At 42.3% G+C, this 14068-nt stretch overlaps 2 protein-coding genes across 4 annotated transcripts in view; one reads left to right on the forward strand and one right to left on the reverse strand.

Annotated features, from left to right (window-relative positions):
* The window catches only part of atg9b (autophagy related 9B), an 839198-nt gene that overhangs the window by 167539 nt on the left and 657591 nt on the right, over positions 1 to 14068 (forward strand). The window lies entirely within an intron of this gene.
* The window catches only part of atr (ATR serine/threonine kinase), a 163624-nt gene that overhangs the window by 42961 nt on the left and 106595 nt on the right, over positions 1 to 14068 (reverse strand). For all 3 annotated transcript variants that reach the window (XM_062517190.1, XM_062517183.1, XM_062517177.1), the window contains exon 27: positions 7936 to 8122. In XM_062517190.1, the coding sequence (XP_062373174.1) occupies positions 7936 to 8122 (187 nt within the window). The remainder of the gene's footprint in view (positions 1 to 7935; positions 8123 to 14068) is intronic.

Below are 14068 nucleotides of genomic sequence, written 5' to 3' on the forward strand. Positions count from 1 at the left end.
ACCAATGACACTTTGCAAAAACAATAAAAGAAAATCCTAGGATTTCAGTCCTCTCACCTGCAGCAGGCCCATTCAACTTAATTTGCATTCGAAAGAGACACTCACTAAGTGGCCCATTTAGTCTGACTTTTTTCCAATTTGTAGTAAAACTACATAACATTGTTGAATATTCTTTTTACTTATATGGAGCCAACACCGTTGTTTTCAAGGTTCAAACTTCAAAAGTCTTAGCTCGATTTATTTATAGTGTCTTTTTTTACCTTTGACCTTTGACCCACGTGTGCTCCTGAAAAAAAAAGTAAGCGTAGAGCCCTGATTTAGCTTAGTGGTGTAATGGCATGGTATGGCCACGTGGAGGCGATCTGAATAGTTTAGGTTCAAATGTATGACAACCTAGGAAGAACAATGCAGGCTGAGGTAGCTGCACTCTCTGAGTGCTTTTCTAGTTACAGTGCATGCAAATGCACTGTTCTGTTCTCCCTGGGCATCATCTTCTTATTATAGTGCATGAAAATGCACTATATTGTTCTTCCTAGGTTTCTTATTACAGTGCATGCAAATGCACTGTTCTGTTCTCCCTGGGCATCATCTTCTTATTATCATTCTCCTAACAAGGTCTTATTCAGCTTTAACCGTTTAACGTAGAAACTTGGTTCAAACTTTATTACGTAGGTCTTGAAAATAAGACTAAGTCTATGTATATTTCAGTTCTGTAAACTTGATACTTTTTGAGATATTAGCAAAATATTTTTCCCTATTGACTATTCATAGACCTCTGAAGTTCGCCTAAAAAGGATCCAAACCCATATAAGGAGATCCGGGAGTTAATTGAAGCCAACTGCCTATGGCAAGCTTTTTTGTAGGCGAACTTCAGAGGTCTATCCAGGGGGTCAAGGCCGTGTTGATTAGCTTCGGCAAGTTAGCAAGCGCCATTTTCAATTATGGCGCCTCATGGAGCATTTAGAACCAGCTCCGTGCACGAAAATCCGTGTTGGGCACGAGCTCTCATGCGCGTACATGTTGGTGGACGGGTACCTACAGCCAATCATTACTCCGTGCGACACTCCACTGGACTCAGGTGTGCGTTCCCGAGCAACTTTTTCTGCTTGTTGTTACGCGGCAAGCAAGGTATGTGCATTATCGCCACCCTCTGAGCTGGAGGATGACTCTCTTTTTACAGAATGTCCAATAAAAATCAATGTAGGTCCATGCGTCATTTCCAGCTTTGGAACTTTGCGCATGGTCAGAGCCGACTGGCGCTGGATCGGAGCTCCAGTGTTCAATATGTCGTTGACGAAAATTGGCCGGATTTACTAGCCTAGCATCGGCCATTCATTTGTATGGAGGGCGGGACTTAGTCACGCTCTCCAGTTATATATAATACCTCCATGGGTCTATCGCACTGTACTGCTGTGACATCACATGCTGATTAAGCTGATTTGCACCTGTGTCAAGAGCCAGCTGCTCAAGGCCCTATCAAGTTTAATTGACAGCCAGTTAATTGCTCAGCTCTCTCTGTCTACCCATTCACTCATCCACACACACACACACACACACACACACACACACACACACACACACCTGACTGCAGCACTTCATACCACACTTCTCCATGCACTCCACAACATTCTCACCTTAACTCCCCCATTTCACTGCATCATAGAAAGCCACACTCCTTACATCCACTTACATCCACTCACACACACACACGCACGCACACTCACACGCACGCACACTCAGAGGTGGAAAAGTCAAGCTTCAGAGAGTAAAAGTCCAGTCACATATTGGTTCTATCTGCGCACTTAACACAGGTGATATCACCAATTAGCTGCTCTGCCTGGCTGAAGAGTTGTACTAATTAGAATCAGCTGGTTGGTTGGACTTTTCCACCTCTGCACACACAGCCCTTTAAGCCACATACATACAACACACTGCCTTGTCCTGTCCTGTTCACCTTCCTCTGTCCACAACTGTTTGTAAATTAAAGTTTGTTTCACATTTTATCTTATGTCTTGCTTTTGCATGCACTGGTAATTTCCTCGAAATTACGTTTTCTAGTTTCATTATGCTATCATGTCTATGTTTAACGTTTCTTTTGTTTACAACCTCACGGCTGGAACGGTTTCAAAGTAAAAATGGCTTTCAAAATAAAAGCCCCCCGAAACAAAATAGGAAAAGGGCATAAATAAATAAATAAACTAATAAAGTAGAAAAGCACTCAGAGAGCGCAGCTACTTCCGCCTGCATTGTTCTTCCTAGGTTGTCATACATTTGAACCTAAACTAGTCAGATCGCCACCACGTGGCCATACCATGGCATTACACCACTAAGCTAAATACATAAACGCCGACGGAATCCCGACGGAATTACAGATCACTCCCAAAATGTTATTGTTTCTTCCTTGGGTCAGGTCCGACCTTCCCTGAAAATCTCATCGAAATCCATCCATTACTTTTTGAGTGTTTCTTCCTTGGGTCATGTCTGACCTGCCCTGAAAATTTCAGCGAAATTCATCCATTACTTTCTGAGTTATCTTGCTAACAGACAGACAGACAGACAGACAGACAGACACAGACAGACAGACAGACAGAGACAGACAGACAGACATGAAAACATAACCTCCTTGGCAGAGGCAATAATAATAATAATAATAATAATAATTAAAGCTGCGAGCAGCAATGTGGGGGCCAAGCTTTGGAAATTTGGAAAGACAACCCCCCCTCCCCCCTCCCCCTGTGACCACCATAGAGGAGTATTTGTGTGCTTTTGTCTGGGCTTGAGAGAGAGAGAGAGAGAGATGAAAGCGTTACTGAAAAATGAGCTGACTTCCTGTGATTATAGCGCCCCCCCTAGTGGTCAAAAGACATGACATGGGAGAGTGGGCGTGTGCAAATGGAACCCCCCCCCCCCCCCCCCCACGACCACCATAGAGGAGGGTGTGTGTGCTTGTGTCTGGGTTTGAGAGAGAGAGAGATGAAAGCATTAATGAAAAATGAGCTGACTTTCTGTGATTATAGCGCCCCCCCTAGCGGTCAAAAGACATGACATGGGAGAGTGGGCATGTGCAAATGGAACCCCCCCCCCCACGACCACCATAGAGGAGGGTGTGTGTGCTTGTGTCTGGGTTTTTTAGAGAGAGAGATGAAAGCATTAATGAAAAATGAGCTGACTTCCTGTGATTATAGCGCCCCGCTAGTGGTCAAAAGACATGACATGGGAGAGTGGGCGTGTGCAAATGGAACCCCCCCCCCCCCCAACGACCACCATAGAGGAGGGTGTGTGTGCTTGTGTCTGGGTTTTAGAGAGTGAGAGATGAAAGCATTAATGAAAAATGAGCTGACTTCCTGTGATTATAGCGCCCCCCTAGTGGTCAAAAGACATGACATGGGAGAGTGGGCGTGTGCAAATGGAACCCCCCCCCCACGACCACCATAGAGGAGTTTGGGACAGAGAGAGAGTGGATGTGAAGAAAATAGCCAAAATTAATTTCTATTTTTTTTTTTGGTGTGTGTGTGTCCTAGGGATGTGTTCCTAAGTCCACTTACCAAGTTTGGCTTTGATAGGTGAAAGTGTTGTTTATTATAGCGCCCCTAGTGTTCAAACATCACCAAATTTAGTGTAGGTCCTCAAGATGTGCTCACAAGTCCACGTACCAAGTTTGGTGTTGATACGAGAAAGTTTTGTTAATTATAGCGCCCCCAGTGGTCAGAGTACACCAAATGTATTGTGCGTCCTCAGGGTGGGGTCCCAAGTCCATATACCAAGTTTGGTTTCGATACGTGAAAGCATTGCTGAGATATGAGCCTACTTCCTGTTACTATAGCGCCCCCACAGTTGTCAAAGGGCACCAAAGTTGTTGAGGCTTCTCTTAATTGAGTTCTGAGCCCATGTTCTAAGTTTGGTTTTGATACGTGAAAGCCTTGCTGAGATATAGGTTCACTTCCTGTGTGGCGGCTTCGCCGCCAATTTGGATTGGCTGTTAGAGGCGAGCACTTCCGTCAATTGTTCCATAAAGCAATGCAATTATAAGTCATGGTCTGAAGATGGTGTGTGCAAATTTTGGTGAGAATCGGATGAAATTTGTGACCTGTGAAACTTTTTGACCGTTTTTGACCTTGTCCTGCTGGTGGCGCTAAAGCGTTTGTGAAAAAGTCTTGTTAATTGGTGGGTGGGGCTATATCTTTTGCGTTAATACACTGAGCAAGTTTCAGCTTCATAGGTCTAAGCATTTTAGAGTTATTTGCATTAATGTTGTTGAGAAATTGATGAATTTTGACCTGTTGGTGGCGCTAGAGGTTTGAGGTTAAGAGTCTGTAAATTGGGGAAAGTGGTCATTGGCCATAGAGGAATATGTGTGTTAAATATCAAAACGTTTTACTGTATGGTTCTATGGCTTCCATAGATTTAAGTTTAATGTCTGTGTGGCGGCTTCGCCGCCGATTTTGATTGGCTGTTAAGGGTAAATAATTTAGTCAATTCTTCCAAACAGCAATGCAATAAGAAGGCATGGTCTGAAGTTGGTGTGTGCAAATTTTGGTGAGAATCGGATGAAATGTGTGACCTGTGAAACTTTTAGAAAGTTTTGACCTTGGTCTGTTGGTGGCGCTACAGCGTTTGTGGAAAAGTCTTGTGAATTGGTGGGTGGGGCTATACCTTTTGCGTTAATACACTGAGCAAGTTTCAGCTTGATAGGTCTAAGCATTTTAGAGTTATTTGCATTAATGTTGTTGAGAAATTGATGAATTTTGACCTGTTGGTGGCGCTAGAGGTTTGAGGTTAGGAGTCTATAAGTTGGTGAAAGTTCTTAGAATTGTGAGTAGAATAAGTGTGCCAAATTTCGCAACTTTTTACTGTACGGTTGAGTTCGACCAATCAGAGCTGTGGAATAATAATAAGAAGAAAACGTAGAATCACTATGGGTTCCTCGCAGCTTCGCTGCTTGGCCCCCAATAATAATGACAAGGAATGAATTAATAAAAAAAGATCGAAAATCGAATCGTGGCTTTAAAATGGAAAATTAAATCGAATCGAGGATTTGGAGAATCGTGACACCCCAACTGGGCAAACAGCCTTGGGGCACTCCGGTAATCAAGGTAAGGGGAGCGGAGGTGATAGACCCCATCCTCCCCACCAGATGGCGGTTACTTAGGAAGTTCAGGGGCCCGTTGCACAAAAGTAGGGTTAAGACATCCTGGGGGGTATTCCATCAACCTCGCTAAACAAGGCAGCGCTCAACAGAAATAGCCTGGCTTGAACTAGTGTAGACTTCCACTTGAAGCTAAAGCCGTTCCATTAACTCAAGTTAGCTGCATCTTGCCCTCGTTTATTCAAACGAGGCTAAAATCAGCTTCATGTATGCTCGTGCACGAGGTAGAAAAGTAGACCAAAACCATAGATTGACGAAAAGACGATACATGTCGTAAAATTAAGGCAAACTAGAAGATCTCAGTTCGATTTACAAGCGCCATCTACAGGATTTTCATCGGAAGTAATCAAATTGAACACGAGAGAAAAAAAATAGATACAGTAGTTGCCTAAAAAGGAGAATAACGAAATCGTAGGCCTAGGCCTACTGTAAATCGCTAAACAGTAATTATGATGGTTTGAATTGGGACTTTGATTGTCTTCACTCTGAACAAAACGAGTGAATAAGTAGCCTAGGCTATTTAAACTCAAAACAACTTTGGCAGCTATTCAACATTAAAGATAACCTATGTTCTATTAAAAGGGCTCACTCCAAAATATTTTTTCGGTGGTCATAAAATAAATTAGTATTGTCCTGGAGTATTGGGAGAAAACCTATTGTCTCCCATAAGCATTAGTTCTGCCAAAGTGTTTGTGAAATATAATTATCTGAAATGCAATATTGGCTTTCAATATGTCATTTCATATTTAATTTGTGTAATACAGTTGGTTTGATATCTGAACTATAGGCCTAATCAATAGACTATATGAAGCGGTTTTAATTATTATAGCCTTTACAGAATTAGGCAGGCTGGCTTGCCTCATCACTGACAGCCTGCCTACTGTCACTGAACAAGCTACTGTACATGACCCTTTATCAATAGTGATGCCTTTCATTAAAGAGTATAACTAAACATGGCAATATTAATGTGTTAACATAGCCTATGTAAATTCATCGCATGGGAACCGAACCCGAGAACACGCAAAACAGATCTCGGCTGATATCCTGTCACGCTGCGCATGACACCACGAAAGTTGTACTTTGAGCAGAGCCGCAAGATTCCTTGGACCACACACAGATCAAGTTCAAACAATGTAAGTTGCATAATTTTCAGAAATTCTTTGAAACTAGCGAATAGGTAGCCTTAATCAATGCTTGCAACACTGTCGGAAAAAAGTTTCTCCTTCTATTTTTTAAGTTGTAGGCTACAGGTGACGAAAGCACAGGTTGACGGAACCAATGGTTTGGGACTCGTTTTCCGACTGGTGTTTTTTTTTGCAACACAGATTAATTTAGCTCGGCAGTTAGCCTGCCACCGACCAGGTTAGTTCAGAAGCATATGTTACCCCAGCAACTCAGCTGAGATTCCTGTTAGCGGGAGTAATGGAACCGAACTCTCTCTAAAATTAGCGAGGCTTATCAAAGTTAGCAGCGATTTACGGTTAGCTTGCTTGATGGAATACCCCCCCGGATAAGTAACTGAGCTGAGCTCAATGAATCCACACAAGAGGGTCCAGGCTTAATTGATTGCACAAAGACCAAACCAGGATGAGCAGACATGGATTTATCAAGCCAGGTGAAACCTATCCTGGATAAGTGGGCGATCACGGCTCCCTCAAATAGACCCTGCCACCAATCACAGATTCACTGATTTACCATTTTTTCTTTACTGTAGCCTTGGCATAGAAGGTAGAAAAGGTTATAGCGTGCTAACCTAAATAACCAGTGTGTTAGATTAGCCATCTTGTCATAAGTTCTTGGATAGTTTGGTCACCTCAATTGACAGTGATCACAACGAACTAAGCAGAGAATGCAATCGTTTCAATGGTGTTACGGTTCATGATGCTACCTTTTAGTGACAGATTGATTTCAGCCATTCGATTGTTTGTAGGCTGGCCATGCCCACATAGATTTACTTTCAGTGAGATATTAGTTTGGAACACCATAGTGTAATATTTCCATCAGGTGGAAAACCTGCCCAATCAGCAATGAGAAGGGATGACGCTATAGTTTCGAAATCGAAAATGGCTGTGGTAAACAATAGTAGCAACATCTGCAAACATTAAACATGGCAGTCCGAAGAATGTGTACATTTATTTACAGAAAAGGTAGGTCCACACAAAATGCTTCCTAACTGCTGATGCTGTTTATTGTCAGTTTGCAGAGTTTAGGTGAAGTCAGAAGTAATGTTAAGAATCCCTGATCAATGGGACTGGATGGGCTGGACCAATTATTTTAAAGTTAACGCTATGTCTACGCCCATCACCATGCTAGTGTTTGAAAGATTTCCTAAACTATGATGTGTCCAGACTCTATTCACCAAGTGAGGGAGCTAGATTGCATGCTAGATTATATACTTATTTAGTAGCCTAGAGGGGAGGGGTGTGTCGAGAGAGAGAAAGAGAGAGAAAGAGAGAGAGAGAGAGGGCAAAAAGAGGGAGCATTAATACCTGAGTTTATACTGTATCTATTACCAAAAGACCATTTTGTAAATGGAATGTTTTTTTGTGGAAATTAAGGAAATGTAAATTCCAATTGCAAAACCCTAGCATACTGATCTCCATGAGAAAGAAAGAAATGAAAGCCAGATAGGTAGATAATTGAATTACCTGAACATCTAGGTATATCTGTGTTAGATATGTCATGTAAATGTGTGATAAATGCAAGATAAACAATGTAGTTGATATGTTAGATTTGTGAAGCATGTCAGAATATGTCAGTTGCAAAGAAAGCTGGAGTGCATTACTCACGGGTAGTTTGGACAGGTATCTTGTTTCTTCTCAAGCTTTGCATCATATGGCGGCCCCACAAGGTCAGGTGGTCCAACATGGAGAAGACTGTCTGGGTGCTCAGCTGGTTGAGGCTGGATGTAGTTTCTTGCAGGCGACTTAAACGTTGCTCATCCTCTTTAAGGACAGCCATAATCTCCTGTGTTACCTAGAAAACCATACCAACCATACTGTTGACCAGGTACAGTAACCCAGAGCAGTGAGCTGCCTGCCCAACCAGCGGCGCTCGGGGAGCAGTGAGGGGTTAGGTGCCTTGCTCAAGGGCCCGAAGCCCTCAAGCCCGAAGCCCTAACCAGTAGGCCACGGCTGGCCCACAAGAGTCTTTGAGAGACAATGAGTAAAATGTCCGTAAATAATAGATAGAGCCTGTATCATCTGTGTTCTCTGTAGTCGCTTAAACCTGCAGTAAGGTTTGCCAAACGGAGGTCCGACCCTTCGGTTAATTGTACATTAGGCTACAGAATCTCTGTGTGTTTGAGTGAGGGGTGGCGCAGAATATGCGGCCCCTGTCACAGGGCTTACTGTTTTTGCTTTACCACCGACAGCTTGGAGGGTGAATACAGCGTGCTCGTTCCGAATGTTGTTGCAACAATGCAGCATGTATTCCGTTACATCCGCAGCGTCGATGAAAGATTGGAGCGTGACATACAGGCAATTCGAGCAGATTAACTGGGTATAACTTTTAATTGGAACTCAGCAATGACGCTCGTTGTTGTTTTCACATTATCTGAACGAATTCACGTTCAAGTTCTTCATTTACAAATGTGTTGTATGCAGTTCAGTTCTTAGTTCACAGAAAAATAAATGTGTTCAATGAACACATTCTTTTTAACTCGTTTATGCACAACACTGCATTTGATTCTATTTTATATTATGGAATATACACAAAAAATCAGCCTAGAATTAGGCTGAAAGGTTTATTGCTTTATAGCATATTCAGGTTGTGTAGCCTAGCTAGTGTGTTTTTGAAAAGTAACAACGTAAAGTAATTAGTAAAGTAACTAATTACTTTTGGGAAAAGTAATCAGTAAAGTAATTGAATTACTTTCTTGGATAAGTACAGTGGGCGTTGCTTTAAATTGGCCGGTTTCCCAAGTGAGGCTGCAATGACCCAAACAACCACCAGGTGGCACTTGTGAGCAGGGTTAGGAATGTCGGCATTTACCACTAGCCAATAGCCTGACGAGCCAGACCCACATCAAGATGTAGGGTCTGGATACTCACCGTAGACAGGGCTCAATCGGAGGGGTGGGATAAACAGTTGTCTTTCAAATTCCCTCCCCGCAATAGGATAACGCTAAACGAATCATCTTCTTGTTTTCAAGTAGCAGGATGCGTAACCTTCCCTCTCCACGCAATAGGATAACGCTAAACGAATCATCTTCTTGTTTTCAAATAACAGGATGCGTTACCGTCGCAACTTCTGGTCGCATGTCAGTCACCATTATGTTAAGCCCACCCACCGACTCTATACACGGTGTGATTGGCCCGCTTGTATTTTCCAGTTCTCAGCTCCTTAGCTCTACGGAGCGTTGCTAGACTGCCCCGCCAGCCAAATTACATTTGCTTCCGCTAGGGGCGTCTAGATTTCTAGGCTAACTAGCCAAACAATCCAAAAGTGAATTAAATCCTGAAGCAAGCTGAACATCTTTTCTGCTTTCAATAGCCTAGACTTTTTCGTTAGAAAACAATTTCATTTGAATTATGGACTGCCTTTGAATCGGACTTGCAGTTCACAAAAGAAAGTTTCAAGACGCTTAGAAACACATGTTTGCCTCGTGGAAGCATTAATGGTGACTTAATTTATTTGAAAAGGATATGACCTCATGAATCCTATGGTTGTTTGTGTGTTCTAGGCTACTTGTCTTTTTTGACCTATAATGATTATAGGGGATGCATCTCAGTTGTTAGATTCGCACATAACATGTTTGCATAGTCTTTTTCTCGACTCTGCTCTTTCTCGGAACTTCAGTGCGGGACATTTAGGCTACATTCATTACTTGGAGTGGCGGACGTTTTTTTTGTAAAACAGTCTTAAAATAGGCTACAATTGTATTTGGCAGAGGACAGGCTGCTAGTAACAAAATCCAAGAAATGCTAGTGTCACTTCAGCGTGGCAACCACAAAGCTCTTCACGTTTTGAGGCAGTGCTCGTTACCCCTAGAACCATCCCAGTTTGTGGTTTGTATGATACGTGAATGTAGGCCTACCCGAGTCAAACTTTCATTTAAAAGCATTTATGCTGGCAACAAAACAAAAGGATTCACAAACGTTATTCTTTATTCTAAATGCGCACCGCCATGGCGATAAAGAGAAAGAAGGCTATGATTTTAAATGTAGCCTACCCTAAGCTGTTGTCAAATTTGTCAAATAAAATACAGGAGAAACGATGTAGTTCATGCTCTCTCATGCTCAAGGGCGTCAGATTGTTTTTATTAGTGCCGGGGACAATAACGATAAACTTGAGTGTGGTTAGAAAAGTGATGGGTATAATTATATTAATCCATTTTATGTTTTATTATAATATGCACTGCATTACAGTGTATTGAATATTGTCTTGTTTGTCTTGTTCCAACGGCGTTGGAAACCACCACTAAACTATTGTCTTGGGATAATTAATCAAACGGCGTTTCAATAAACCATTGTTGAAATGAATGAAAATGATTATAGAAAATCGCCTACAGCCTAACGCCGACACAGCTGATTCTTTGATTGATTCTAAGCTGTGTTGATGTAGTAGGGGGTGGGTAAACTGGCGCGCTACAAACATGCTACCAATCAAATGTAATATTAGTAGGACTAGCCTACTTAGACACTTTAGTCATAGGCAACGTTGCCATGTTAATTTGGGCTAGAAGTGCTTGCTTGTGGTGGCGCTCCTGTCCGCTGCTTCTCCCGAATTGTGTTTGGCAAATTTGTCAACAATCAGCTTAAATGTCAAATCATATTTATTTCTCTTTGTCGCCATGGTAGGCTATTGGGGGAAACGAGATGGTCAGTCCTCGTATTTTTGCTTCACGTTTCGTTATAAGAAACATATAAGTAATAGTTAAAGTCTTCTTCCGTATTGAACAGATACGGGACGCTCTTTGTTCCGTTTTTTAAGGAACTAGGCCTACTCAATGCACACACACTACAATGAAAAACACACAAAGAAAACACTAAACATATAGCCTACAACCTAATGACACTTTAATGCAGCATTTCTCAAACTATGGGCCGCGAAACGTGGAGACTGCTGCTGGTCCGCGAGACATGGAGTGAAATTAGGTCCGGTGCTTCATCTGATAATTTGCTGCGCAATTGACCAAGCAACCGCGGACCGACAGAATTTATTGTTTTTACAAAGTGCCATTATCATTGCCATATTCTCTTAAAACATAGGCTATATATTTGAAAACGAGTTGATTAAAGGTTTCTAATGGTGTTTCTATAGTATGATAAAAGCAGAGATTGAGATGTGTGTTTGGAACAATTTTTCAAATCCCCCGGGGGGTATTTAGACTCCAGGGTGTTAACACTAGAAGCGCCGTTCTGACCCACTTATACCTAGAAGCGCCGCGCCCCGGTCATTTGACCGCTTTGACGACCTACTAGAAGCCGTGCTGTTGTGAACTACTTAAAGCGCGGCGAGGCGGTCAAAAGACCGCTGAGTCCTTAGACTGGGAGGCTGTTACTTACACATAATGACAGCTAGATGGCGCTTCGTGCACGAATCAAATCATTTGGTCATAAATTTGTCAGACTGTGTTGTGTGTTGTCTGTGGTTGTTTCATTATGACATACAGCACGTTTGAGTTATCTGTTCATTTATTTGTGTTGATTTGTGTTGTTTGAGGTAACAACTCTGGAGGAGTTCTTGAACAAACCTTGAGCAAACTTGACTTTTTCATAGTATTTCATTTTTCATATTTCGTTTTTACATTTTGTATGCTAGCCTACTTAGAAATGTTGGCTATTTTAAAACGGAGGCATAGCGTTCTGTGATTAGGAGCCTGACCCGACGGGAGGGGAAGGATGAAAAATGTCGACCCAACACCGGTGTTGTTGGATCTCGAGATCCGTAACCCGCAGTTCGGGTTTGGGCAGATAATCTAAGCTCTAAAATGAATGGGTGGCTAGTTCTAATTCACTCCCCAAATTCACTTCTATTCATTTAATAGGTAGCCTAGGCTATGTTCGCGCCGCCGAAAATGATCGGACCGAACAAAGAGCCTAACCTAGTCTGGTTTCAATTACACAGTAGCCAGGATTTCATGCCGCATTTTACAGGCTGCCGCGGCTACTTTCTAAAACAATGTTCATTCATTTAGGGAGAAGCATCTAGGGTCTAGCTACCTCGGAGGGAGGGAGATAGAGAGAGCAGAAATGCTGAGCAGGCATAGGCGCGAGAAGTAGGCTAGGCTAATTAAAAATGATGAGTGAAAAAGATATTCTCCGTTTTGCGAATGTGTAGGCTATGTTTCGATGTCTGCTGAAAAACAGCTATAGGCCTATTGTTTCTACAATTTAAGCTAACTTCTATGTGAATTCGTGATTCAGGATTGAGACACACATTAACGTCATTAAGGGACATAGCCGTAGCCCACTGGTTAGAGCTTCAGCCCTTACGCCCAAGAGTTGTTGGTTCGATCCCCGACCTGGGTAGGCTATGGCAGAAGTACTTATGAGCAAGGCATCAATTAAGTATATTCTATTCTATTCTTTTCACGCACGCTGGCGAATTTGAACATTCTAAAACGCGCATATGCGATGAAACATGATTGCGCATTCTTCCACGAGTCGCATGCAAACAACAAACAGCAGCTTACAGCCATGCAGGAGGCAGAGTGGGGGTGGGGAGGCATTTATCAATGCCGCAGTGATGTCTGTAGCCTAAGATCATGTCCACACTTAGCAAAACGACCCCCACCCCCCTCCGTGAACTGGTTAGACGTGTATGGGGGAGGGGGAATGATCGGTTTCAAATAGGCTGTTTGCAATGGATAGTGTGTTATGTAGCAGGGTTTCCCCCAGAAAATTTGTTAGTTAAGGTGGTGTCTGTCCAGGGGAAGGGGGCGTCGCCGTAGCGTCCCCGCCACATCGCCGCCACTGCCCTCGATGGGGGGGGGGGGGGGGGGGGGGGTCGAGACCGTTGGTTGAACTGCAGCCGAGACCGAGTGACAACGGCCGAGTCTTTTAGGAAGCAAGTCTGAGTCGAGACTGAGTCTTAAAGGAGTCAAGGCCGCATCAAGACCAACCAAAGAAAGAGGTTTTCATAATTTACATCACCAAGGATCATATAACAGTTAAATTCCCAAAGGGTAGAGATTGTTGGCTACAGGAGCAGTCTAGCACACACTTGTGTAAATAACTTCTTTTCTGATTTACTTTAAGACAAGGAGGTCAGCTGAAGTAAAAAATTAGTAGGCTGTCAGCATTTCATTAATGTTGAAAATGTTGAATTTTGACACTAATGACAGCAATATACCTGGATTTCACATTCATTGTATCAGATTTAATTGAATCAGCAACCAATTAAACATCATTAACACAATTTAGACAATATTATACCTTAAAAGTTTACAACTCCAATGCAGGGCCTTTTGTATCTTTCAAAACCTTTGCACTGCTCAGCATAGCACCATAGGATATATTTTAAAGCCAGTCAATATTATAGTATTCTATTAAAACCAAGAATATTTGCAATGGTGGATATTTTAGAATATATCATGAAATAAAGATGAAACTGTATGAAAATGTAACATTGCGACTGTATGGTATAGTTAATGAATTGTGATTTAGTAGGCTAAAGCTGCAATTCTTTGATTGAAGCTGTAGGCCTTTATTGTGCGTGCCTGTTGCTCATATAGCCTAAGAGAGCCGGAACGTTTTTAATGCTTTTTAAAATATAATTAGCGAGATCGTACCGCATTGAACACTAATATTTTGTCACTAGCAACCAGATCTGTGATCTGTCAAATACAGTTGCATGTTCAGCTCTGAACAAAAACATCCAGGAATTATTTCTACAAAACGGAAACATGCGTCCCGCCCGGTCGGGATGAATGAAACTGGCATGGGAGACAAGAGGCTATAGTTTAAAGTTTAAACT

The sequence above is a fragment of the Sardina pilchardus genome, chromosome 2, assembly GCF_963854185.1.
Source record: "Sardina pilchardus chromosome 2, fSarPil1.1, whole genome shotgun sequence".
In the NCBI taxonomy this organism is placed as follows: Eukaryota; Metazoa; Chordata; class Actinopteri; order Clupeiformes; family Clupeidae; genus Sardina; species Sardina pilchardus.